We start from the raw sequence: 24,935 nt of genomic DNA on the forward strand, positions 1-24,935 counted from the left end.
CTCTTATAGCTTTAGAGTTAAACTCATATATGTACATTCTCAAATATTTAAATACAAATATATTTGGTTTAATCCACATGAGGGTTTTTCTACTAAATATACTGCTGGTAACCCTTTTTCATGCTGTGTATGTTATGTAACTGAGTCAGTTTGCTAACTGTATGACCTTTATACACTTGTATATTCACTGTCTTAGACAGAAAATACATTTTATCGATTTACACCCCGGTACACAATATACACTGTTCACCATGGTGACTCTTAAGCAATACAAATGTTGAACTTGATACTGTAGTTGTTTTCAGCGGACATCTATACTTGATGTTGTACTGTTCTTCGGTTTAGCACACGTATAGAGGTCTTGCATCTTGTGTGAAAAGGCTCCGGTCAAACTGATTCCATTAACATGCGGTTTTAATGGAGTCTGCTGAAAGCATGTTAGACTGTATTATTTAACAGTAAGTGTTGGCTGTAGAGTATTTAAGCAGTTTTACAAATCTTCTTTTGAAAAGCCATTGTTTTTGGCAGATATGGCAAATGTGAACTTATTTGTGCGTTATCACTAAGCTTTTGATGTTGGCATTGTGCAGTGTTATCACACAGCTGAAATTGCCTTTTCTTCCCCAACAGTCCTTTTAAAAGCAACAGAAAGTGTATTTCCGGTGGTGCTAGCACAGAATATATAATGAGTATTTTGTGATAACAAAACAGTTATTTCATGAAATTGTTACTCCATGCATATTGCATATGTTTCTCTCCTCCTGTTTCTCACTCTGTGCTGTTTTTCTCTTTTTGGATCTCTCATTCTGAGAAGGTGATTACGGAGCCAGAAAACTAGCAGGATATGGTTAGTGTTCCTCAGGGGTTGGTCTGAGGACATTAAGCCCACAGTGACAACGAGCCCCAGCTGTTGGGAGTTTTTTTCACATTCATTTGTTTGTCAAATTTAGAGTCTCGACTATTGCCAAGAACTCCCTCTGCCACACAAGCACTCCAGAACTGTGGTGACAAGGCTGCTTTTAGCCAAATCCAATTTAATCTCCACTGGCGGTACTGGATAAAGCCGTCTCCATCTCCCCTAACTGAGGCCAAGGCAGGCTAGTTATTCTACTGTATGATGCTCATTAACCACATAAAGACACAACACAAACTTGAACGCACATACAAACACTCTCAGGTACAGGCGAATGTGAAATGAGAGTACTAAGCTAGCAGTTTAACACACACAGTTATATGTGGCGAAGCTTCGTCTCGTTCTCTTCTCCTACTTTTCTCCATTTTCTCTCAGTATTGTGTATTTTTGCAGCAGGGGAAATGATGTCACTTTTATGGAAATGAGAAACCAAAATGAAAAAGAGATTCACATCTGAGACTCCTGCTTCTACCCTGCAGGTCTGCTGCTTTTCTTTTTTTTTCTTTAAACTAATAATTACCAGGAAGCTAGTGTGTGTGTGTGTGTGTGTGTGTGTGTGTGTGTGTGTGTGTGTGTGTGTGTGTGTGTGTGTGTGTGTGTGTGTGTGTGTGGAGAGAGTTTGGATGTTTGTGCCTGCAGATGGTTAGGTGGATGGGGATAGTGAGGGGGAGTAATAATAGAGGCGGAGATTTACATTTATGCAAATTTCACATCGTGCCACAAAGGTTCAAGACAACATTTGCTCAACATGCGCATCAGTGCTGTTTAATCACAAGTGCATGTGGTGCACATAAACAAGCCATCTTAATATTATACTTTTCGTTTGTGTTTATTATACTGATATTTCTTGTACACACATGCTTTGCTGTGGAGCAGCCTACAAAACAAACACAGTGAGGAAATAATATTCCAATATTATACAGAAATAAATGTTATTTACTCTTAATGGTATCATTTTGTGTAATTACTATTTCAAATACTTCTAGTTCATTTAGTGCACCATACAGCTATACTTCTGGAAAACGGTAGAAGGAAGTGTTTTTTATCACCCCTAGTGGGGGTTATGTAACAGTGCTTCAACAAGTGGATCCTGTTGTTTTTTTTATGATGTGAATGTTTGAAGAAGAATTTGAAAATGTATATGAAAGGATGTCACAATATCAGAAGTTTAGTAGTCAGTACCACTGAACTTCCATGATTCTCAATACCATTTAATATGACAAGTCCAAAGTAACGATGATGGCTAAATGGATGATGGCAGCTGCTAATCTTCTGAGCACTGCTCAGCTCAAGTAATTGTAAGGTATTTCTCAGCCAATAACAGCAGCACTCCAGATTATGAACAGTTTGATGACATCATACAATAAAGCTGGAACATAGCACTGCTTCATCTTCACATTTATTTATTTACAGGGAGTGCAGAAATATTAGGCAAATGAGTATTTTGTCCACATCATCCTCTTCATGCATGTTGTCTTACTCCAAGCTGTATAGGCTCGAAAGCCTACTACCAATTAAGCATATTAGGTGATGTGCATCTCTGTAATGAGAAGGGGTGTGGTCTAATGACATCAACACCCTATATCAGGTGTGCATAATTATTAGGCAACGTCCTTTCCTTTGGCAAAATGGGTCAAAAGAAGGACTTGACAGGCTCAGAAAAGTCAAAAATAGTGAGATATCTTGCAGAGGGATGCAGCAGTCTCAAAATTGCAAAGCTTCTTAAGCGTGATCATTGAACAATCAAGCGTTTCATTCAAAACAGTCAACAGGGTCACAAGAAGCGTGTGGAAAAACCAAGGCGCAAAATAACTGCCCATGAACTGAGAAAAGTCAAGCGTGCAGCTGCCAAGATGCCACTTGCCACCAGTTTGGCCATATTTCAGAGCTGCAACATCACTGGAGTGCCCAATAGCACAAGGTGTGCAATACTCAGAGACATGGCCAAGGTAAGAAAGGCTGAAAGACGACCACCACTGAACAAGACACACAAGCTGAAACGTCAAGACTGGGCCAAGAAATATCTCAAGACTGATTTTTCTAAGATTTTATGGACTGATGAAATGAGAGTGAGTCTTGATGGGCCAGATGGATGGGCCCGTGGCTGGATTGGTAAAGGGCAGAGAGCTCCAGTCCCACTCAGACGCCAGCAAGGTGGAGGTGGAGTACTGGTTTGGGCTGGTATCATCAAAGATGAGCTTGTGGGGCCTTTTCGGGTTGAAGATGGAGTCAAGCTCAACTCCCAGTCCTACTGCCAGTTTCTGGAAGACACCTTCTTCAAGCAGTGGTACAGGAAGAAGTCTGCATCCTTCAAGAAAAACATGATTTTCATGCAGGACAATGCTCCACCACACACGTCCACGTACTCCACAGCGTGGCTGCAAGAAAGGGTATAAAAGAAGAAAAACTAATGACATGGCCTCCTTGTTCACCTGATCTGAACCCCATTGAGAACCTGTGGTCCATCATCAAATGTGAGATTTACAAGGAGGGAAAACAGTACACCTCTCTGAACAGTGTCTGGGAGGCTGTGGTTGCTGCTGCACACAATGTTGATGGTGAACAGATCAAAACACTGACAGAATCCATGGATGGCAGGCTTTTGAGTGTCCTTGCAAAGAAAGGTGGCTATATTGGTCGCTGATTTGTTTTTGTTTTGTTTTTGAATGTCAGAAATGTATATTTGTGAATGTGGAGATGTTATATTGGTTTCACTGGTAAAAATAAATAATTGAAATGGGTATATATTTGTTTCTTGTTAAGTTGCCTAATAATTATGCACAGTAATAGTCACCTGCACACACAGATATCCCCTTAAAATAGCTAAAACTAAAAACAAACTAAAAACTACTTCCAAAAACATTCAGCTTTGATAGTTTTTTGGGTTCATTGAGAACATGGTTGTTGTTCAATAATAAAATTATTCCTCAAAAATACAACTTGCCTAATAATTCTGCACTCCCTGTATTTATTTTTTTGTGCAGGTCTGTATGACTGATTTTAATATGCTTAGATTAAGTGTCCAGTTTCAGGTTTAAAAATACTCTGTAACATCTTTTTGGTTGTTTTTAAATTGTGTCTGATAAGCTTAATCACTAAAGCTGTTCCCACACATGCCCTTTAGCTGTGAACTCTTCTCAACGTAGTGGAGCTGCAAGCAGGAATGTAAATGTCCAATTCAGATTGAAGATTAAACAGTCTTTAACCTGCCAGCTCGCTAGTAAAAAGTGTAACGGTCTGGAAAATTCACAGTGAGCGAGCAGGTGCCAAATGTCCTGCTTCCTGCATGCTCGACCCAAGAAGCATCCTCACATCAACCAAACAGAGTAGAATATGGTGAAAAAGTCTTTAACAAGTCCTCGTTGCTTTATATTTTTCTATGAAAATGAGAAACAGGTGCAAAGATTCATTTAAATGTGCAAACATACATGAAAATACAGTATAAAAGGCAAAAACTACTTTGTACAATTCTAACTTTACACAGCCTGAACTCTCTTGGAAGGAAATACAAAGCTCTTTGTTACATTCTCTGTCAAGATGATGCTGAGGTCCGGGCTCTGGGGAAGCCAGTCCATGACTGATAGTCTTCCATTATGTGTTTTTCTGTCCAGGTATGCTTTTACTGCACTGGCAGTGAGTTACAGCATTGCCATGCCGAAAAATGAAGCCGTTGCCAGTTAGATGCTTTCCAGATGGTATTGTGTGTCAAGATGCGTCTTAATGATAACTTTTGTTGCTTGCAAAACTCCAGCGGGCACCATTAATTATTATCACATCTGTAGGACTTCAAGTTGCAGCAGAGCATTTTGTGTTTTCCATTTCTTAGAATTATGAACTTAGTGTTTCTTCTCCCACTAAAGATAATTAGGCCTTGTTGGTTTGGAAACTAACTAAGCAAAACTAAATTAGATGAAAATGAAAGATTAAATTAAGTTATCTTTGTTAAGCTTTTGCAAACATTAGCAAATTGGACCCTCGCTAGTCCGAATAATGTGTGATCTGCAGTTTCTTACTGCTGGCATGTTCCATGCACTTACTGCTGAATACAACACAATGTGATGCATCTAAATTTGAAGCTTTTACTGAAATTGACTTGATTTGATTTCTTAGGCGCCTTTATTTAAGATGTTTACTTACAGATTAAATATACTGTTGCACATATGACACTTTATACAGCTGTACATAACATGTCAGGCAGTCATAATAATTACACATATAAGATGCAATCTGTAATTCAACCTTAGCAGCACACCAGTCTTGGTTAAATAACAAGATTTAAAAAAAAATGTGTAAAAGCTGCATCTATCATGTAAGGCAAAAATTGTTATTCTCCATTCAAAGCATGCAAGGAGGTAGATAGAAACGATTAGACAGGCTCTTTATAACATACCATTTGCAGTATATAAGACATCATCTTTTTCCATGTAATGAACTTGTATGGGATGTAGTTAAGAATTAGAGGGATATAACCTGACACTTCTGACCCGCTGTGGTGTGTTCAAAGCTTTGTCTGTCTCCTGTTTCCCTTCAACCAGCACATCTTTTATCTCAGACCTGTCAGTCCACTGATGTCTTACTTTGTGAAGCCCCGGCCCTAAATCCCACATCATTAATGTCACATTGCCCATTCCTAAATATCTTTTCTAAGTATATGAATAGTTACTGTTTGTAAAGTATCAAGTGGCTTTCACGAACGCAAACTGAAAATTACGTTGTAATGACAGTGATTTTAGCTCACGCTTTGGGCCAAACGATTTGAAAAAGCAGGTCGTAGCTGTACAAGGATATGTGTCACTGTTAGAACATTAGGATGCTCATTATGTAAGCTCAAGAGACGGTTATTTGCTTTTGTGGCTGTAAGCCTGGTGTTGTCTGCATAAAGAACGAGTGTGTGTTTATGCGATTGTGTATGCAGCTGTTGCAGTAACTGTGATAGGAGCTGAAGATCATTAATTATGGGTGTTTCCCTACTTTCCTCCAGGACTGATAGTAGCCTATGCTAGAGAGATACTGGTTCAATGGAGTAAATGCCATTAGCACTTTGTTTAGCTAGTACCCTGGGGTCTTGTTTCTAAGCCTTTTTTCTTTCAAGTGGCAGCCTTGCGTGAAGCTCCCTTACACTGAGCCTATTTCTCAGACCCTTATTCCCCCCCATGGAATTCAGCACCAGTGTGTCCAAATTGAGAAGGGAAGACAATGAAGGGCAAGGAATAGAAGGAAGGCTTCATGCGTGCGCATTTAGCACCTGTATCAGTGCACATCACCATGTGGCATTTAGACAGGCAGGACAAGTGAGAAGGAGCATTAAGCCAACAACCCGGATGAAACAAACAGCATGGCTAGTATCAGGGAGGGACGAGCGGTTAGTGCATGGCGAAGGATACACTGAGACTCCCAAAGCAGTGTTAGGGAGGAGTGGCGATGTGCTCATTAGCATTGAAGCCTGGGTAGAGGTAGAACTGACTCTGCTGCTGGGGCACGCTCTGCCTAGAGAGGCCCACACAGGAAGCTGCTCCTCTAACATGAAAGGCAAGCAACAGTCTGAAACTCCTCGTGATTTTTCAGCATGAATTTGTTTTCTCCCCCTTCTTTTTCACCATTTTGTACTCCTCCTCCTAATGATACCCCGTATCCGCTCTCTAAATCATCTCATCCCAAACCTCTTCACTAATCATGTAAGTTGGAGAGGAATAAATGCTTAACAGATGCTAGTATTGTCAGGGGTTGGTTACATGCAACTGCATTTTTTACAGCTCAGTGGAAGTGAATATTTTGAAGTGGTTTACCTAAGATGACTCCTTCCTCTGCTCAGTTTAACCCCCATCGCGTATGCACCACTGTCTGTTGGTGTGTGCAGAGACCAAAAATCCTCTCACCGTCTCACAAGGGTCAAACAAATGATGGAGAGAAACACCAGTGTGGTAATTACAGCTGTGAACAGACAGCTGTGGGTAGTTTAATTTGCTCATATTGCAGTTTCCGGCATTTTTATATCCCTGATTAGATTGCATTAGGAAGTTATGCGGAAAAATGAATGTGCTACATGATGAGTTCGGTTCCAAAATGAGGTACGCAGTAATTTAAATATGGACACCCACTCTCCATATGGTCTAATGGCAGTTTTTTTTTTTAGCTGGTATTAACATTTCGTGAAATATTATGCTTTTCTGAGTCAAAGTGTTTTCCAGAAGTGCACTGATATATCTTTTATTTCTTTTTTTTTAAGTAATCATTTTTGTAATAAAACCCTTCTTCCATGTAATTACACTGAGTTCTAAATTAATTCTGATATCTGATGGCACGGAGGATAGGGGAGATAGTGAAAGATATTTTCCAAGATTACTAGTTCTGTGGCATACCATCAGTATTTTGCAGATGGTCATTACTGCTGCCTGTCTGATTGAAATTTGACGTATTTTATTCGGTTACTGCTTCTGCCACAGCTAACGTACAATACCTCCCCAACCTTTCTAAGTAGCTTCAGTTCAATTCAGGTGCATTTATATAGCACCCAATCACAACAACAGTTGCCTCAAGGCACTTTATATTGTAAGGTAAAGACCCTAAAATCAAAAACGAAGATAGTTCTTCCCTGAGAGGTCTTTTAAGAAAATTCTGCAAGTAACTCAATCAATCACTGGCCCAAACAAAATCATACAAATTTTGTGCAATAGTACTGTTAGGCCTGTATGTGTTTTTGGCAGACTGATGAGCCTAATCACACTAAGCAAAGTAACAAAAAAGCAATAACAAAAAAAAGAGAACACAGGCGATAGATGTTGTTTATATGCTTAAAGTGGGTCATTTTACACTGTTGCTAGGTCGTTGCTAGGTAGCAGGATGGCATCATAATACATCATGCATAATTCAACATTTGTGGACTTAAATGAAATGTTGTTTTGGTGAAACAAAAATGATATGATGCTTTTATAAAGTGTTACAGTTGCATAAATGTTCAAAATACATGATTGAAGCCTGTTGCCGAGTGGTTATTTAGCGACACAATGTTGTCACAACTTCTGATATAGATAAGAACCTTTATGGGCCTACCTGTGTGCCAAGTTTGGTTGCTCACCCCTGTGACTTAGAGAGAAACAAAGTGCTACTACTGCCAGTCCCCAATAATTAATAGGCAGCTTTTAAAATGCTAAGCCAAGGGGAATGCTATAAAAGTAGTGTCACTTCTTTTTGCAATTCTTTTACCTGTCTCTAGTTATTTGTGTGCTTGGTGCAGTGTAAATGTGTGCACAAAGCTTTGGAATAGCCTTGTTATAAGTGAGACAACCTTTTAATCAATACACCATCTACTTCACTAAACTACTCATTCCTTCAGAAACGACCAGAATGCTAACACACTTTGTGCTTTCCCCCCCCCCCCAAACAGCACCTCCTACGGTCCGCATTATACACTCGGGGCACGCCTGTAATGTTGAAGAGGAGAGGCACACCGAGAGAGTCTACACCATACGAGAAGGGGAGACCCTGGAGCTCACCTGTCTGGTGACAGGTCATCCTCGACCGCAGGTAGGAAAGTCAGCGCCTTTTCATCTGCCCTTAACCGACAGCATGGGAAAGAAAAGATAGTTGCACATGCAAATCATGGGGCAGTTTGTTAATTTGTACCATATCTCTGTATCCATCTCTCCTCTCTGCAGAAAGCTCCCTTTTAAATCTGTATTAGCATCAAAGCTGCACACCACATAAGTCTGCACTAAATCAGCTTAAAAGTTTAATCCTTTAATTATTAATGGTTTCGTTTGCTTTGTGCACCTGTATGCTGATAATTACAGCTTCCAAGTAAAATGAGATTGCAGAAAACAGCAAAAACATCTGCCAAACGAGTGAGAAACAGGCCACAGTTAAAAGACTCTGGGTCATGTGAATGCACATGGGTTCTCAACATCTGAGAGCAAGGCTTCCTCACATTCTTATTTACTGTTGTGATGTGAACTAATTAAAAAACTTTACACCTTTTTTCTCTGATGAAAATAAGCTTATAATTAGTTTGTTTTTTTTTGTGCTCACTATGTATTGTTTGTAGTATTCAAATCTAGAAATATACAATTAAAAGTTTAAAAAAGTAAGCAGATGGCAAAAATAAGGTCTCATCTGCTCTTTTAGACTAAATGTGAGCTATTATGAGCCACATAGATACATAAAACAGGTTTGCTATGAATTACTTGACCATGACATTTTGTTCTTATTAACCCAGTAGGTCACCCTAACCTTTATTGTCTTTTTATTACATGTTGCTTCTGATTTGAACAAAGACTTTTGCAGCTGATCAAACCCACATATGTGCAATAAGGCTGCTATATGTGCAATTCTTTTTCTGACAAAGTTGTATTTTCTTACTCAGTTGTATATAGCATTTGTATTCTATTTTATTCTATTGTATATATTATTCTATTTTATTCTATTTTATTGCATTCCAGTGTTTTCTAGTTTCTGCTACATAAATTTGCACTTTTGCTGCAACAAAACAAATTTCCCACCTGTGGGACTAATAAAGGTCATCTTTTATCTTATCTTATTTGCTCAGTAACAAACATTATACAGAATCTCCAGAAACTCTGGACGGCAAAACCAAAACGCATATGGTTTTTTTATGTTTCAACTGAAAAGGTGAGGCTCCTTGAATAAGACTGTTTCAGGCACACTGTTCGTCTCTTTCCGTCCCCGGGAGGGGGTCACAACTTTGCACTCATCATCTCTGTCTTTCCTCTTAATTAGAATTTTTGAAAAACAGAGCAGAGCGAGGGAGTGGGTGGGAGTGTAGCGCGAGATCAAAAGCTATGCAGGGCTGTGGCAGGAAAGGCAGGATCTCCTTTGAAACAGAGTCATTATGAGACTCATGCAGATCCCCTGGCACAGTGGGTCTCGGCTGTGTCTCTCTGGACTTTGGGATGTGTCAGCTTTGTCCCCCCTCTGGTAGTGGCATGGGACTGGGGACAGAGCACACTCATTCTGAGTGGTTTAGGAGGCTGAGGTGGTTATCTGGAATGGCAGTAGACCTAAGGCTGGTTTTGTGATGTTGCAAGAAAAACCAAAAGGTGTGTGACCTCATCGGAAACACACTTGCAAGTTAATACGGCAGTAACAGCCCATCTTTTCTTTAGAATTAAATATTAATCCTTGTTCTGAGCCTTTCTTTGCCCCAAAGTTCCACATTTTAATTGAGCTGAGTTTCTCAATCTTCCAAGACCAATGCAGGGGAAAATAATCAGTACTTGCAAAGGTTGTACTTTTTTGTGTCCTGTCTTGATACTTTACAAGTGTGCAAGTTCGGACAGACAACCAGTGCGAACAGTTCTTTATGTGTGTGTGAGTTTGCTTTCTGTGTCTTTTGTATGTACTTCTCTGTGATACTAGCAGATATTTTCTATACATATTTCCATGTTTAACTCTCACATGATTTACTGTATATCATATAAATGATCTTGTTTTTTATGAAACATGATGATAGGTATGATACATACAGTAAATTATTAATATATATAAAATACGTAGCTTATAACAGGTGAATAAATTGAAATTATGCATTAATACAGTTAGTTTCCCTGGCTACTATAATCTCTTGACTGAACTCTGTAATCTTGTCAACTGCCTACAGTACTTTATATTAACCAAAACATCATAACCATAGAGTATAGCAAGACATAACTTGTTTTACTTTACTAAATTATATAGGGTAGGCCTGAGAGAAAGACAAAAATCACATTTTGTGTTTTTCTCAGACTTCAGAATTCATATAACATTATTTAAAAAGTATTGGTAGCCACAGTTTACTTGCAAGTTAGCACTGATAAGTCAGATATGCCCTCTATATCTATACCAAGATCTCAGTTGCACAGGCCCAGGAACGGGTCAATGTCTTTAGGCCTCTGACAAATGCATATTTCCAGCAGTTGTCAGAGGCTGCTAGAAGTCAAAGGTGAAATTGATTGCTGAGAGGATGTCGCATCAAACTGCAGCTTTGGCTGCTACCAGAAACTTGCTAGCTACCAAGTGGTAGCAAAACTTAAAACGCTGACACTAAAACAGGAAACGGAGAACAGTTTCCTTCAAAGTAAAACTGATGGCTCACCGCTGCAGCCAACACATTTCAAGAGGTGCAGCTTTTCCTTTCAAGGCAAATGTTCGGCATTTCCAGTTTGCATTTTTCAAACCAGTTGGTTTCTCCGATGCTAACTTTGGGTGACCAAAGCATTCCTTCCATATAGCAGCTTGAATCAAGGGTGATGATATCACATAGACTCATGGCACATCTCTAGCATAGTAAAATCCTCAATTAGTTCTGCAATAGCAAATCACAAAATTGCCTTTTTCAATGTTAATGTTCAGATTGCAGTCTCTTTCTTTGACTTTGACTGGTGCTGGGTTAATGCATACACTGAGGGGTGTTGTGCCAAGTATAGCGCCACAAAGGACCAACTGCAGAGTAAATGGGTCCGTGGTTGGCTATTTTGCCACCGTTAATTCTTCACATGTCTATCAATATGCACACTTCTTAAATTACAGAGACACCCCTATAGGCCTTCTCACTGGTGGGAGTCTCTGGATTGTGTCCAAACAGGCAGCATCCTCCTTGTAGCCGTTCTCCTTGTCAGCCCTGTGCCTATCCGCCCACCCACCTCAGAAAGAAAAACAAGGGCTTTCTAATAATAAAGTCATACATGCATCCAGCCAATACAGGCACACATACAAACACACTTGTAGCAGCAGCAAGACTTCTCTGCCTTTCCATTTAATTGTCAAATAAATATATGTTCCTGTCAGTCAACTCCACACCATATGTGTTTTTTCATTGCTGACTTGTGGGTTAGGCATTTCAAGGTGTTACCCTGGGCTATGCAGAAAGACTGGGACTATTTGTATCTGGAGGGATCAGGGACCAATTAAATCTAATTCTGTGGGATGTATAGTACAGATGTCGCTAGAAGGATTTTCAGATCTTAGCTCTGTGAGGAAAAGAATAAGACATTTCTCAACACTAAAATATGCTCTGTTGTCTCATACTGTTTCAAATACTACTTGAAACGGCCTAAAATACTGGTTATAAGCAACATCTGATGCTTTGGTCATAATAACGTCTTATGTTCGGGTATATTCAACAGCTTATGATTCAGAAATTGCAAATAAGCAGTGCCCTGTTTTGCACCAAACAATGCCCCATCTAATAAACCTCTTGACTATGAGGGGAAAACCCTCGCTCAGTACAGTCACAGACATCTCAGGGTGTGATCATGAAGGTCAGCCAGCAAAATTCGCCCCCTTAGTGATGTTGCTGACTTTTCTGTCTTTAGCTACAAGTGGCTTGGCTGTCCTCCAAAGCGTGTCTTTTGTCCCGTTTCCTTTCCCTCACCCACAGCCGATCACAGCAGATGGCTGCCCCTCCCTGAGCCTGGTTCTGCCAGAGGTTTCTGCTTGTTAAAAGGGAGTTTTTCCTTCCCACTGTCACCAAGGGGGACATAAGAGGTTGTTGATTGTGGGGGTTTTCTCTATAGTATTTTAGGATCTGTTGTTGGTGTTGTTATTTGACTCTAAATAAATACATTTAAATTGAATTGGCTGTTTAACTAAATATTTTACTAAAACTGTAATTCAAAGAGTGCACACAATTTGACATCTCCAAGTTAATAATTTATAGAAAATTTAAAAAGATAAGAATCATGAAATCTGGTGAGTCTAGAAGTCCTGAAATTTATATTTTTGCATCTTTACCAAATTTATAAAAAAGGATGACAAATATCAAATGGCTTGAAAAAATCCTCATTGATGCAGTGCCTCCCCTGCTACAGGACTAACATCTCTGTGTATTGCAGCAGTCCATTAATCATTTGCTCAAGGAAAAGAACTTAATTGGTTTTAGTTTGGTAAGAAGTCATTTATTAAGCGATATTAACAAACAGCTGGCTAAAGCTTTTAATTGCAAAGATGTGCAGTTGTTCAGTGTTTTGAAGAATGTAAAACATATTTATATGTAAATCTAATGTAAAAAATGTCCTCTGGGTTTCTATAAAACTGTACACATTTTTTTAATATTTTCTTACATTTTACAAATTATTTTTTTTAGAGAATTGCACATCGATAGATGACTCAAAGCTGGAAAGAAAAATAGATTTGTTCATTCCTTTTTAAAAAACAGTGTTTCATAAGTCTTATTTGCTTCCTTAATCATATTATTTGTCTTTCTTTGACAGTTTGGGTGTTTTTGACTCTGTCAGACCACCACATAAATATAAACAGCTTTTCCTGTTCATACTTTCATGGTCACTGTTCTCCAGATCTATTCATTGTCTTTGATGCTATGAACAGACATCAAAGAGTCCCTGATGATGAAGCCATCTGCCCCCATCTCCTCTGCCCTGGCCTCCATCCATTATGTCCACAGTACTTTGTTTGAGTACCAAGCTCCAATAGCCAGCAAAACCACATCGCAAACACCTTTTTTTGTGTGTGTTTCAATTATTGGCCAGCCAGATTCAACTCACAGCACCACGGGTCAGCAAGTACAAATAAGCTGACCTCAGGCCCTAGGATATTTCGCTTTATACAGACCGCTTGGAGTATGTGATCTGTTTTGGATGCTCCCATGACAGTTAGCCTACAGTGCCAGTGTCTTTAGCAGATGGTGCTTTTTTTGAGCATGATGTAACCTTCTATTTTTCCACTGTTTGCCATACAAACTGCAGTATCAAAAGGGGATCTGTCTGATAGCTTTCCCTTAATCTGCACCCTATCCAACCCACCTATAGTCTTAAAAGTGAATTTAATAGCACCAGTCAAGCATACACTATGCAGTTCAACAAACAAAAAGCAGATGTAGTTTCATTTTCGTGTATGTCACTGTCTTGTGCTTGTCCTCTTTGATTCAGGTTCTGACATCAAAACTGTCACTGCGATGCGTTTCATACAGTATGATCATCCAATTTTTATGAAGGCCAGTATTTTCTAATATAGACCTGCTGTGTAAGTGCACTCTCAATTTGTAGACCCCCTGCTGCTTTTTCTGATCACTTGATTGTCATGCTCAGCCACACTTGTCTGCACCACTGTGCAGCGCGGACCAATGTCACTGCCTAAAAGAAAAGATGGCTGGCAATTAGAAACTAGTCTCGAGTTCGGTAGAGGGAAACGTCACAGCAGGCAATATGGCAGATTCACCAAAGATGCGTGCTCCAGCATATGATCACTGCATAACAACAGACACTGGGTGCATTTTAATTAGCTCGTGCTGTGACATCTCAGCATGTGTGGTCTCAGACACTGCTGGGATATTCAGTTGGATATTAATCTATACAAGCTTCTGCTTTCCATGTAAGCAAATACTGTAATTCCTGCTAGGGTTGTCTGATTTAAGGAAAACAAAAAAAGCGTTATTGTTGTGTTTGACTTCGCTTTGTCATGGTGCTTTCACAAAATGTGAAATAAAGCAGTTTTTTTAATCAGAAGGCACAGACAGGAATAATATTCTGCTAGAACACTGTTACTAGCTGGTACACCACGGGTAGTTTGGCACATTCCCTTCTGTATACTTGTAGGTACTTTACGAGTTTTGTTTGACATAGTCCTTGAAGAGAACAGAAAAAAAACCCAGCTAGGCTTTCAGTGGGCTGGGAGGAACAATTATCATATTGCTCAAATCTGCCAGCGCCTCTCAGATCAAGAGTATTTGCATTGCACTGAGGAGAGTGAAGAGGGTCAAACTGTTCTCACCGGGTATACTTCAGGACGCCCCTTGTGGGCAGAGGTAAAAAAGTCAGAAGAGTGCCGGAATGAAAATAGCCTGAGGGTACAGAAGGAGTTGAAAGCTCACCAATAATGTGGTCTGCTGCAATTTCCCTTTTTTGAAAATATAAAGAGTTATTTGAATACCCACTTCTTAGTGTCACTCTAACAATGCATTTATTGATACTGCATTTTCTGAAAACTCAAAGCTCTTTACACAAAAGCCAAAGAAAATGACTGGGGGTATAAGCTGGGTGAATATTGAATTCTGCTGAGGTCGCCGTAAGCCAGCTCGCTTTGTATTTGCATGAGGGAATCCAGAGCACTGTAGTGACACAGTATTCAGAAAATCTGCTCCCATCTAATTTATGCTCATAAGTTATTTAACTTTAGCGCTTGTTGTGCTGAACTCATGATGTCCCTAACTGTTAGAACAGGGCCCCAGATTTTCCGACGGTGTGGCTTTTGCATCTATCAGCTGCTGAGTTTGGGCTTTTTCATCAAGTGCTTTCTCTCAGTGTCTCTCAATGCATTTTAAACAGGCCAAGTGGAGCCTTTTGTATGCCGGGTGCTAATTTAGAGGCTTTTATTTTTAATGGTAGTATGGCCTCTGTGTAAAGGGATGGTATATAAGCACAGTCTGACAGCAGAATCTTTTTTTCTTTTCGGGGGAAGAGGTTGTTGAAAAGAATTAGTAACTTACACACACTCTCTGTATATGAATTTTAAAGGTATCTAATTTATTTCTACCTCTCTGAAAAGTAACACCTCAAGCAAGACAGAGAATCTGAAACTGATAAGCTTCAATTTTTTGCTTCATGTCATCCTCTACCCCCAAGGTCCAAAAACGCCTCTGAAATAGGTTAACATTATCAGGTTTTGGGCCACCCACCCTTCCCTTTCCTTTCTCGTATCTGTTTGGAAAATGACCAAACTTCATACTGTCGTAACCTTGGGATGGAGTCGTCATGGTTAAAACCCTACAGCTAGAGCAGCGCTGCAGCAATCTCTGTGATAGCACCCAATCCCTATCCCTGCATGCAATGATATCCCTGTTCCATCTGATGCTATCGCTGCAAAATGGGATGTTATCAGTATCCAAGATGATGCTATCACCATACAGTGTGGAGATATTGGATTCTAATTCATAGCCTCCCCTGCCTAGACAGAGATATGTAAGGCTCTGCAGGCAAAGCCAGTCCATCTGTAGCTTACTTAGGATGAGGGATTGAATGGCGCTTTATGCTTCACGGTTCTGGTTGTGTGGCCCCCGGGCCAGAGTTGTCACAGTACCTGTTCATGCTGTATGCTTTAATGAGGACAGGAGAGGGAGATGATGGAGAGTCAATTACAACCTCATGTTGGAGAGTAACACTATTTCACCTTTCATTACACCTCAATGCCATGGGCTAACTGGGTCTCATCAGTTCGTGAAAGGTACTCATGCTGAGAAGGCCATGCTGAGGTCAGTCTTGTGTGGAACAGAGGAAAGTGAGTTAGATGAAGATTTTAGGTACCAAATCAACACTGTGCGCTTCATAAAAGAACCTTTCAGCTGCTTCGAGAAGGAATGTTCCCGCATAAAATGAATGCAAGATCATGTGGCAAACATGCAGGTCATCATAGCTGCCGGAGAATTTGATTTACATCATCTGCAGGGAGAGCAAGGGCAGCAGATACAGACAGACCTTCATTTCTATTTTCTATTTTACTTATTTTTATAGATGTTGTTTGGTAATTTGTTTTTAAATATTATATATTATGTCTACTGCACAGACTACATTGATTAGATTTGAAGATCAATATTGCTCAGATATTCTATTCAATTTTATTTATATGGCACCAAATCACAACAAAGGTCGCCTCAAGGCGCTTAAAATCTATTCTATTCATCTATCTATTCATAAAACATGGATTCGGACAGTGGAGGGATTATGCTTAGTTTAGCACTAAACATATACACTGGGGAAAAAGCTACATGTATAGGTGGGCTCTGTGGATTAGTGACAAAAATTGTTTATGGATACCTCTAAATATCACTTCTTAACACAGTATTATTTGTTTGATTTGTGCACAAGTATGTTACATTGTAAATGATGCAGACTACAGTCACTTGTTGCAGTTTACAGTTTTTTTCTTGCAGTCTCACAACAACAAGGCTATGAAGTCTTTAACCTGATCATAGTTGTTGATGTTTGCCATCTTCCTAAAACGATTCACTGCATTCTTTAACAGATTTAGTGAATCATTTCAACAGATTTTTCTTTCCCATCCAGTTTATGGTTTCTTTTTCCTTTTGCTGTTAATCTTTTGGCAATGAAATGCCACTGTGAATGTTTCACATCAAAAGCCTTATTGTAGCTCTATTTTCCAGTAGCCGCTTCACAGGGAAAAAATTGAGGAAGTGTTGAGTTCCTCTATTGTGATCAAAAGCTTTATTGTGATCAAAAGAAAACAGAATAAAAACAGTAATTTTGTTCCAATCAGAATAAAATTTTTCTTTAAATGGACGTTTTCTTGAGATTGCAACAGCTTCAGAGTTTTTACCAAGTCTGTTTTACCTGCCCTTTTTTGTTTATGTTGGCTGTGGTATTTATTCTATACTTACACTGTATATTAGCTTCTTAACTGAGTCTGTTCTGTGTCTCTTCTGTCAAGTCGTTGAAACGCGTAGTAATTTTCACTGTTTCTTCTTTGTAGATACGGTGGACAAAGACAGCTGGTAGTGTGTCAGATCGTTTTCAGGACTCCAGCGTCTTCAACGAAACGTTGCACATCGCAAAGATCCAGAGGACCCAGGGAGGCCGCTACTACTGCAAGGCTGAGAACGGCCTTGGATCTCCTGCCATCAAGTCCATTAGGGTGGACGTCTACTGTAAGTGTGATGAATTTGAGTCAGCACATTTTCCAACATTGCCCAAAAACAATTGCCCATTGTTGCTTTACAGTAATAAGGTTGTGGTTGTTTTGTTCACGGACTTTGTATTTTTTCTTGTGAGTTTAGCCTCTTTCTGTGTGTGTGTTTTTGTGTGTGGTTGTTATTATGTTTTTCTTCCTGGTTTCAAAGAAGTCCAAGTGCGGCAGACTGCAAATGGTAAATTGCCCAGAGGTGTGACTATCAGAGACTGTATCTGTGTTACCTTGCTAAGGATTGACCAATAGACCCTTATTCTTCCATCTAATTCTATTTTGGCAAGATTCCAGACAGCCATGACCCTGAAAATGTTTCTGTTCACAGTCCTGATTTTGCAGCAATGCCAGCCTCGTAGTGGTGTAGTAAAACATACAACTAAAGAACCTTTTGCTTGTCTGGAACAGCATATATGTATGCTTTAGAATTGAATCAGTTTATTATCCTGCAAAGAAATTAGAATGTAAAATGAAACAGGTGTTGCAGTATTAATTTATAAGGCAAAATGTTAACACAGACAGCTGGTGAACAGATGAAACGATACAAAGATGCATAGCCCAAAAATAGCAATGTTCCATATTTCTGTTGTGAATAAAAAGTAGTTATTATGATGTAGTGCATAAGAACAGAACTTCTTCTTCCTCTCCTGAGAATGTTACTTAGATGTAAAGTCAGTCATTGTACATGCAGATTCTTTATTTTAAAAGCAGCTGCATGACAAATGCGAAAAGTTCATTAGCATTCATTAAGCAAACATAACAAACTTAACTTTATTGCTTTTATTGATTTGTCAGTGATTATCCTATTTCACTTCATGATGAGGAATAGCAGCCACTGCCCTCCATCAGACACCCTCCAGCCTACTTATTTGTGCAAAGATAGCCAAATCTGGACTTTATGTTCAATAAGAAATCTGTAGTCATGCCATAATTAAGAGCTTGTCTTACTGTTTGAGCTTCATGAAATTCTACTGAGATACATTTAAAATGACTTGCTTAGTGCCTTTGAAAGATCTCCAAGCTGCCTCACTGATTTCAGCAGCTCTCAGTCCCTTGCTCTCCTTTTTATATGCCAGACTGCAAGGAAAAAAATGTTGTATCTTTGAAAATAAATGACCCCAGTGTCCTTAATTTGTTTCCAAATATCATTTTCAATCACAGAGGAAAGAAAAAGGTAGTGATGCTCTTGATTAGTTTCCAGCAACACCTACAATAATTCCAGGCACTTTTTCACGAGTTAGGATTTATACTCCTGCAGTTCCCTGCATTGATGACAGTGATTTGAGGCAGTATATTTACAGTAAAAATTCTTTTTTTTATGTGTCAACATTATACGAGTGCTTGATTTAATTTGCGTTAGCAGGGAACATTTCATTGAAAATGACTTCATAGCTACTTGATTATGTCTTTTTTGTGCTGTGCTTTACAGAGTAGCCTTCTTGTAGTCTGCCTCATGACTTTAGAAAAGCTCAGGCTGGCATGCACTGGTAAAACATTGGGATGTTAACAATGCATACATTTGCCATAGTTCGGTTAGTAAAACAGTTTGAAAATCATTTGTGATAAATAATCCTGTCCAAGTTTGTTTATAACGTTGGAACTGACTTTTATTGTGAAGTACAAAGTAATTGGCATTTCTAAGCACTCAGTCTCAAGGACACGTAATGCCCTTCATTGCAGTTTGTTGTTCCATACAGTGCAGAAAACCTCTTATCCCCTAAAAAACAAACAAAACAAAACAAAACCCTAGCACAGTAGCAACAAGAGTCACCCAAGAAGGAAAATCCTAACTTGTCTACAAATGCTCACCATTTACTCCCCATTCTGTTGTGATTGTTGAATAAGTGTAATACATGTCAGAATGAGAGCATGATAGCCTTCAAAGTAAGAGTTGTGCATTATCGCTACAACCAACGCAGCCAAGTCAAACGATGCAGCTTTTACTTTGAAGGCAAATCCTCTCTTTTAACAGTTTTGCTACTACTTGGCAAGCAGTTTGCGGGTGATCGCAGACATCTCAAGTCGATGTCTTCCATGCAAACTACTGGCAACAGCAGCAACCTACTAGCTACCAAAGCAATCACAAGGAGGTTTGTGGTGCAGCACTGTATACCTATTTGCAGCCAATTCCATGCTAGCAACTCCTGTCAACCTACCTACAGCAACCAACTTGCCAACCAATTGCAGAATACACACTTTCCCCTAGTAACCAGTGTTTCCCAGGGTGGTCACTGACTGGTCTGTAGGTCTGCATGAATGAGGCTGTTGGAATCAGTTTCACAGTGACTGCCAGAAACAAGCATCAAACACTCACAACCAGTTGAGGAATACACTCTAGGACAGTCTTTCATGTCCCAAATGGAGCCAAATGTTGCTCAGTGCTATTGGTATTAAATAGTGTCTCATAATTTTCTGTTGACTAACAGTTACCCTCAGAAAACAATGTTAATGATGAATATACATTTTTATGGTAATACCGCGTGTCTAAAACAGTTTCACTGATGCTCTCCATTTAGCGTGCATGCTCTGAGGCCCCAAATCCACAAAAAGTGTTGCTCATTTTTCAACTTATGAAAGAAGCATAATTTCTTCGAAGTATGCATGACTGAACAATGAATAAATGAGGCACCATCTTGTGTGATCCAGTTCCCCTTTATATACCCTCTCTTTCTCTCTCCCTCTCTGTGCTTTCTTCTCATGTCCCCCACATAAATACAGAGTACATTGTTAACTTGCTCTCCTTTTCACTCTTCTTTCATGTCTCTGTCTTATTCCCTTTCAGCATGTGGGCTACATTCTTGTACTTGTTTATTTGGACTGACACTGGCAAAAGTTGTGGAATTGAAACTTGTTTAGAAAGCTTGTGGAAGGGCTTAGTGGTGCAGGAGGATGGGGCTGAATGCATCTCAGCTGCTGACAGTTAGAACCGTGTTCCTTCTGTGTACTATTTCACCTTGGCTGCACTAAAGAGGTGCAGGATAAGACGTGGAAATGAAGCCCGAGACAGACTGGAGACACAACCTTAGCATAATAGAAAGGCATGGCTTCTCATCCAGCTTCATCATACGGTATTTTGCAGCCTTAGTTCTCTTGCTGTTGAAAGCAAACTGATGATTGTCATTGGTGAATGATAGCGATGTAAATGAAATAAGCTGGCTACTGTGAATAAGTATGCATAGTTTAATATATAGACAACGTCCATTGGTTACAGTAATTTGGTAATTTATACAACACACACACACACACACACGGAATATTCCATGCATATTTTAGATCATGGCATTTGTTTGCTGTCCTTGTAATCTCCTTGCATCTGGCCTTGTAACACAGCATGTTTGTATTTCACAAGAAATGTGTTATGTTGCGCATCCAGTAAAAGCACATCATTTCTACAGAGCCACGTTATAGCTGTCCCCTGGGGGTGAATTTAATTTGTTGCCCTCTGCAGTACACGCTGCTTTTAGTGGTTTGCAGCTACAATTTCTGATTAGTATTAAAATAGATATTGTGGCTCCGGACCTCACAACAATAAAGCCATGAATTATATTTGCTTTCTGTTTCAGCTGCATCTTACATGTCTGTCTTCATACTCGTTTGTTTACATCTGACAAATAACACCAGCAATAATGGACTATATCACTTCTGTTGTAAAGGAAAGATAGTATTCATGACGAGACACGGGCCCCAGCATGGTTTACAATGAGAGGCTTAAAACCTGAATGATCTTTCTGCAGCTGATTCCTTTTTACTCTTTTCTTCTGAGTCTATTTATTTAGCTTCTGCTGGTTGGAATCAAGGGTCCTGTTTTCAATTTTCAAAAGAAGCACTCGAAATCTTATATTATATGTGTATCTTTATTAGATCAGTGAGCATGCTTCCCTCCTCTGTACACACAGCCTCACCCTGTTGTGCTTTCTTTCAATAAATTTCAATTTAAACAAAAACATTAAATGTAGATTCATGAAACAGATACATGAAAATAAAATGACAGAGAAGCGCAAAAGTTCTCTTTAGAGTTTTCTGTGGACAGCGGACAGTATGAGGAAGGGATAATTAATGGTAATAACTGCCCTCTCGAGCTGGGAGGAGCTGATATTAGCTATATACCCAGCTCAAAGCTAATGTATTTACAAGGCTCAGAAGTCCATCTAAGCACATTTTATACCTGCTGACACCTCAGTTGTGTTTGTCCACAGTTGGGTCTATGGGGAAGGTCCTCTGCAAAGTTAATAAAGAACCTTGCCCAACTCCTACACTGATCGATTTTAAGCTTAAGATGCTCACTTCTTTTTCCTGAAGGGGAGTCTTTTCAGTGTTCTCATTTAATTTCAGCTGCATTAATTTTGCTGCAGCATCTAATGTTTCATTGAGTGACTGATCGAGGAGAGCTTAAGAGTTCTTCAGGGGCAGCTTATTGCAGGCTCAGGGAGTTCATTGACCATCACCAGCACAATATATCTAAACGAGATTTGGCCAGAAGGCGAGCTGAGGAAAAATGTTCATTGAAGAGGCTGCTCAAAAAACAAACTGTGAGAAAGAACTTTTGGAGTCTGGTCTATTCCTTTTCATGGTAGTTGGTCAATAAATGTATGCTCCTTTTTCCAAAGTGCCAATGGGAAATCTAAAAGTCTTTAGAGACCCATTTGTTTAGGTTTTCTGGTTTAATAACCGATATCAAGGCCAAAATTTCAGTGTTTTCCCAGCAATTATTGTTTACAAATGTGTATTACAAAAAGAAAAGAAAAATGTATCTCAGCATCAGACAGTATGGTTTAGGCAATTGCAATCCTTTTGCAGTGTTTATTTACATCCTACCAAAGTCTATTCAAATGTGATTGGTCAATAGAAATCAGGGCACAGAAGCCAGAAAGCTTACAATACAAAATATATTTTCCCTTGCCTAGATGCTATGTCTTCCAATGTGAAGATTTGTAGCTTGCCTGTGCCTTTTACATAATTTAAGTCTAGTCTTGGCTAAATCAGGTTATCCGAAGGCATCACTTTGGTCTCACTTTGATCACTGTGGAGCAGTTGATACATTAGTTATATCTGGAATAAAAAGTAATATAATTCTAAAAATTATTAATATGCAAATCAGAAAACAGTCATTGTCAGATTTACCTCACAGTCATTTAAAATGAATCCAACAAATGATCAAATGTAAAACAAATGACTAGTCTTTAGATCTCCTCCATCTAGGTCAGCTTTTCCTGAAATATGCCATTTCCTGATTTTGTGTTGCTGGTCTTTTATTCTTTTATGTAAACTGACAGCCTTCTATGTCTTGCTGCACTCTGTTTCTGTTACTAACATGCTAAATTTGGCCAAGGCAGCTTCTAGAGACAATAGCCAAATGTGGCCACGAGATAGCAGTAATTTACAGAAAGGATGCAAACATGCAACAAAATGCACGGAAAGCTTTACGGAGAGAGATTGCTAAAAGGTTTATGTTTTAATTAACACATGTTTTTAAATTTCCCAGAGCAAGCACTGCTAGCCTTGCTTGCCCTGGCAAAATGTATTGCTCTAAACAATTTTAAACAAGCGTTGAATAAATTGAGCATATAAAAATGCAATACAGAGAAGGAAAAGAATTTCAGAGTTTACAAGAAAGAAGTATTTTGCACTGCCTAAGTATGTTGTGCAAATGATTTTGATGTTGTCAGACAACACCTGTTTTCTGTGCAAACACTGGGCTGTAGATGTCATTGCACTGAAACGTCCACTTGCAGCTTCACTTTTCCCGGTATTCATTCAAAAGGATTAGAAAGAGACAATAGCCTGCTTTCTCTGTGTTATCTTTGGAAGGACTTATGCAGCCCTCACTCTACAGCACTGATGCAGAAGCCAACGAATTTTAATAAGGACACTGTGTGTTTGTGTGTGTGTGTGTGTGTGTGTGTGTGTGTGTGTGTGTGTGTGTGTGTGTGTGTGTGTGTGTGTGTGTGTGTGTGTGTCGCCATGGACTTGGAGTTAATACTGAGCTTGAATAATTTTCGACATGTGTGAAGCACTAATGTATGCACCCATGTCTTTGTGTGACATGGTCTCATGTGTGAGAGGAAACAAAAATTGATGCTTCCTATTGGGTTCAAGCACACACTTATGCATGAACACACTCTTCACCAGTGAGGTCCTGACTCACAAACATGTCAAAAGGCTTAACTTGTCTTGGCATAGGCCTCCTCAGCTGTGCAACACTTTGCAGCAGCATGCAGGGTGGGCTCACTTGGTGAAATGTGTCTGCTTGATGTTTGCTTTTCCTCGATGGAGTTCATGAAGGAGCTCAGAGACCAAACAGCAGCTGATGGTGTTTGTTTTGTGGACGTGCTGGCTTTTCTTTATCCAGTTTGGTCAGTAAAACTGGCATGTGCTATTTCATTGGGTGTCTTATTCAGGCTGCCTTGCTGAAAGGTGTAAATGTGTATGTAGAGCAAGAGCATGAAAAGGCATTCTGGAGAAAAAGTTAACTCAGAAAAACAGACTATGGTGATAAAACCTGAGTTTTGAGTGATGCTTATGCACTTCCTATTAACTCCTATATCCTTTCATTACCCATGTTTGCCCTCTCTGCTTGCATTTATATACTCAGGAGAGGCTCCTCTAAAGTGACTAGGTAATTTATTTGGGTATGGGCAGAGGGAAGTGTGTGGGATGGTGATCTCAGGGGAGCCTATGGATTAATGGGTTCAGCTGGATGCAGTAGGTGCTGGAGGCAGGTTCAATAGGTTGAGTTATAACCCAGATTGAAAGAACTGACAATTGTTAAGTGTTGGACCCTCTTCTCATTACATTAAAACATTACATTGACTGTTTACTGATAAAAACAAATGATCTACATATCCTTTTTATCATCTCTGGAGAACATCCAGGAAATGGGTGAAAGCATCTCTGGCTGACTTTTGAATGTTTCTAACCTTGCGTGCAAGTATCAAACAGAAAGTCTGGATTTTTACAAGAAAATGGTCTATAAAGACATGGGAATGAAACACTGTCCTCATATTGCAGTGTTTAACCAATGTGCACATAGATGATAGATGGATAGATGGATAGATAGATGGATAGATGTAAGGGGCAAATAGCTTTTCAGGATGTCCTAAAACAGCTTCATTCCCCAAGTTCCAAATCTATTAAAAAACAAAGTGTCCATAAAGACAGCATAAAATGCAATTAAGTATATAACTGGTTAGATTAATGAAGCTTTTCCTGCCTCTGATAGTAATCCAAGTGCTAAAACACAGAGCAGTGGTTGCGTGGTCGCTTACAGCCATTTGCATGTATCTTTCCTCTGAGTTTTGTTGTTTTTGTTGTTGTTGTATTAATTAATATCAATATCAGCCAAAAGTGGGAGGGTTGCTTGACACACATGGCACCAATAAGT

At 39.4% G+C, this 24,935-nt stretch overlaps 1 protein-coding gene across 6 annotated transcripts in view; it reads left to right on the top strand.

Annotated features, from left to right (window-relative positions):
* Window positions 1-24,935, top strand: part of mdga2a (MAM domain containing glycosylphosphatidylinositol anchor 2a) — a 192,348-nt gene that overhangs the window by 65,012 nt on the left and 102,401 nt on the right. For all 6 annotated transcript variants that reach the window (XM_005917647.3, XM_042219114.1, XM_005917645.3 and 3 more), the window contains 2 exons: window positions 8,298-8,437; window positions 17,345-17,519. In XM_005917647.3, the coding sequence (XP_005917709.1) occupies window positions 8,298-8,437; window positions 17,345-17,519 (315 nt within the window). The remainder of the gene's footprint in view (window positions 1-8,297; window positions 8,438-17,344; window positions 17,520-24,935) is intronic.

Source organism: Haplochromis burtoni, unplaced genomic scaffold, assembly GCF_018398535.1.
Source record: "Haplochromis burtoni strain Fernald_Lab_line unplaced genomic scaffold, NCSU_Asbu1 Contig_28, whole genome shotgun sequence".
NCBI classification, from domain to species: Eukaryota; Metazoa; Chordata; class Actinopteri; order Cichliformes; family Cichlidae; genus Haplochromis; species Haplochromis burtoni.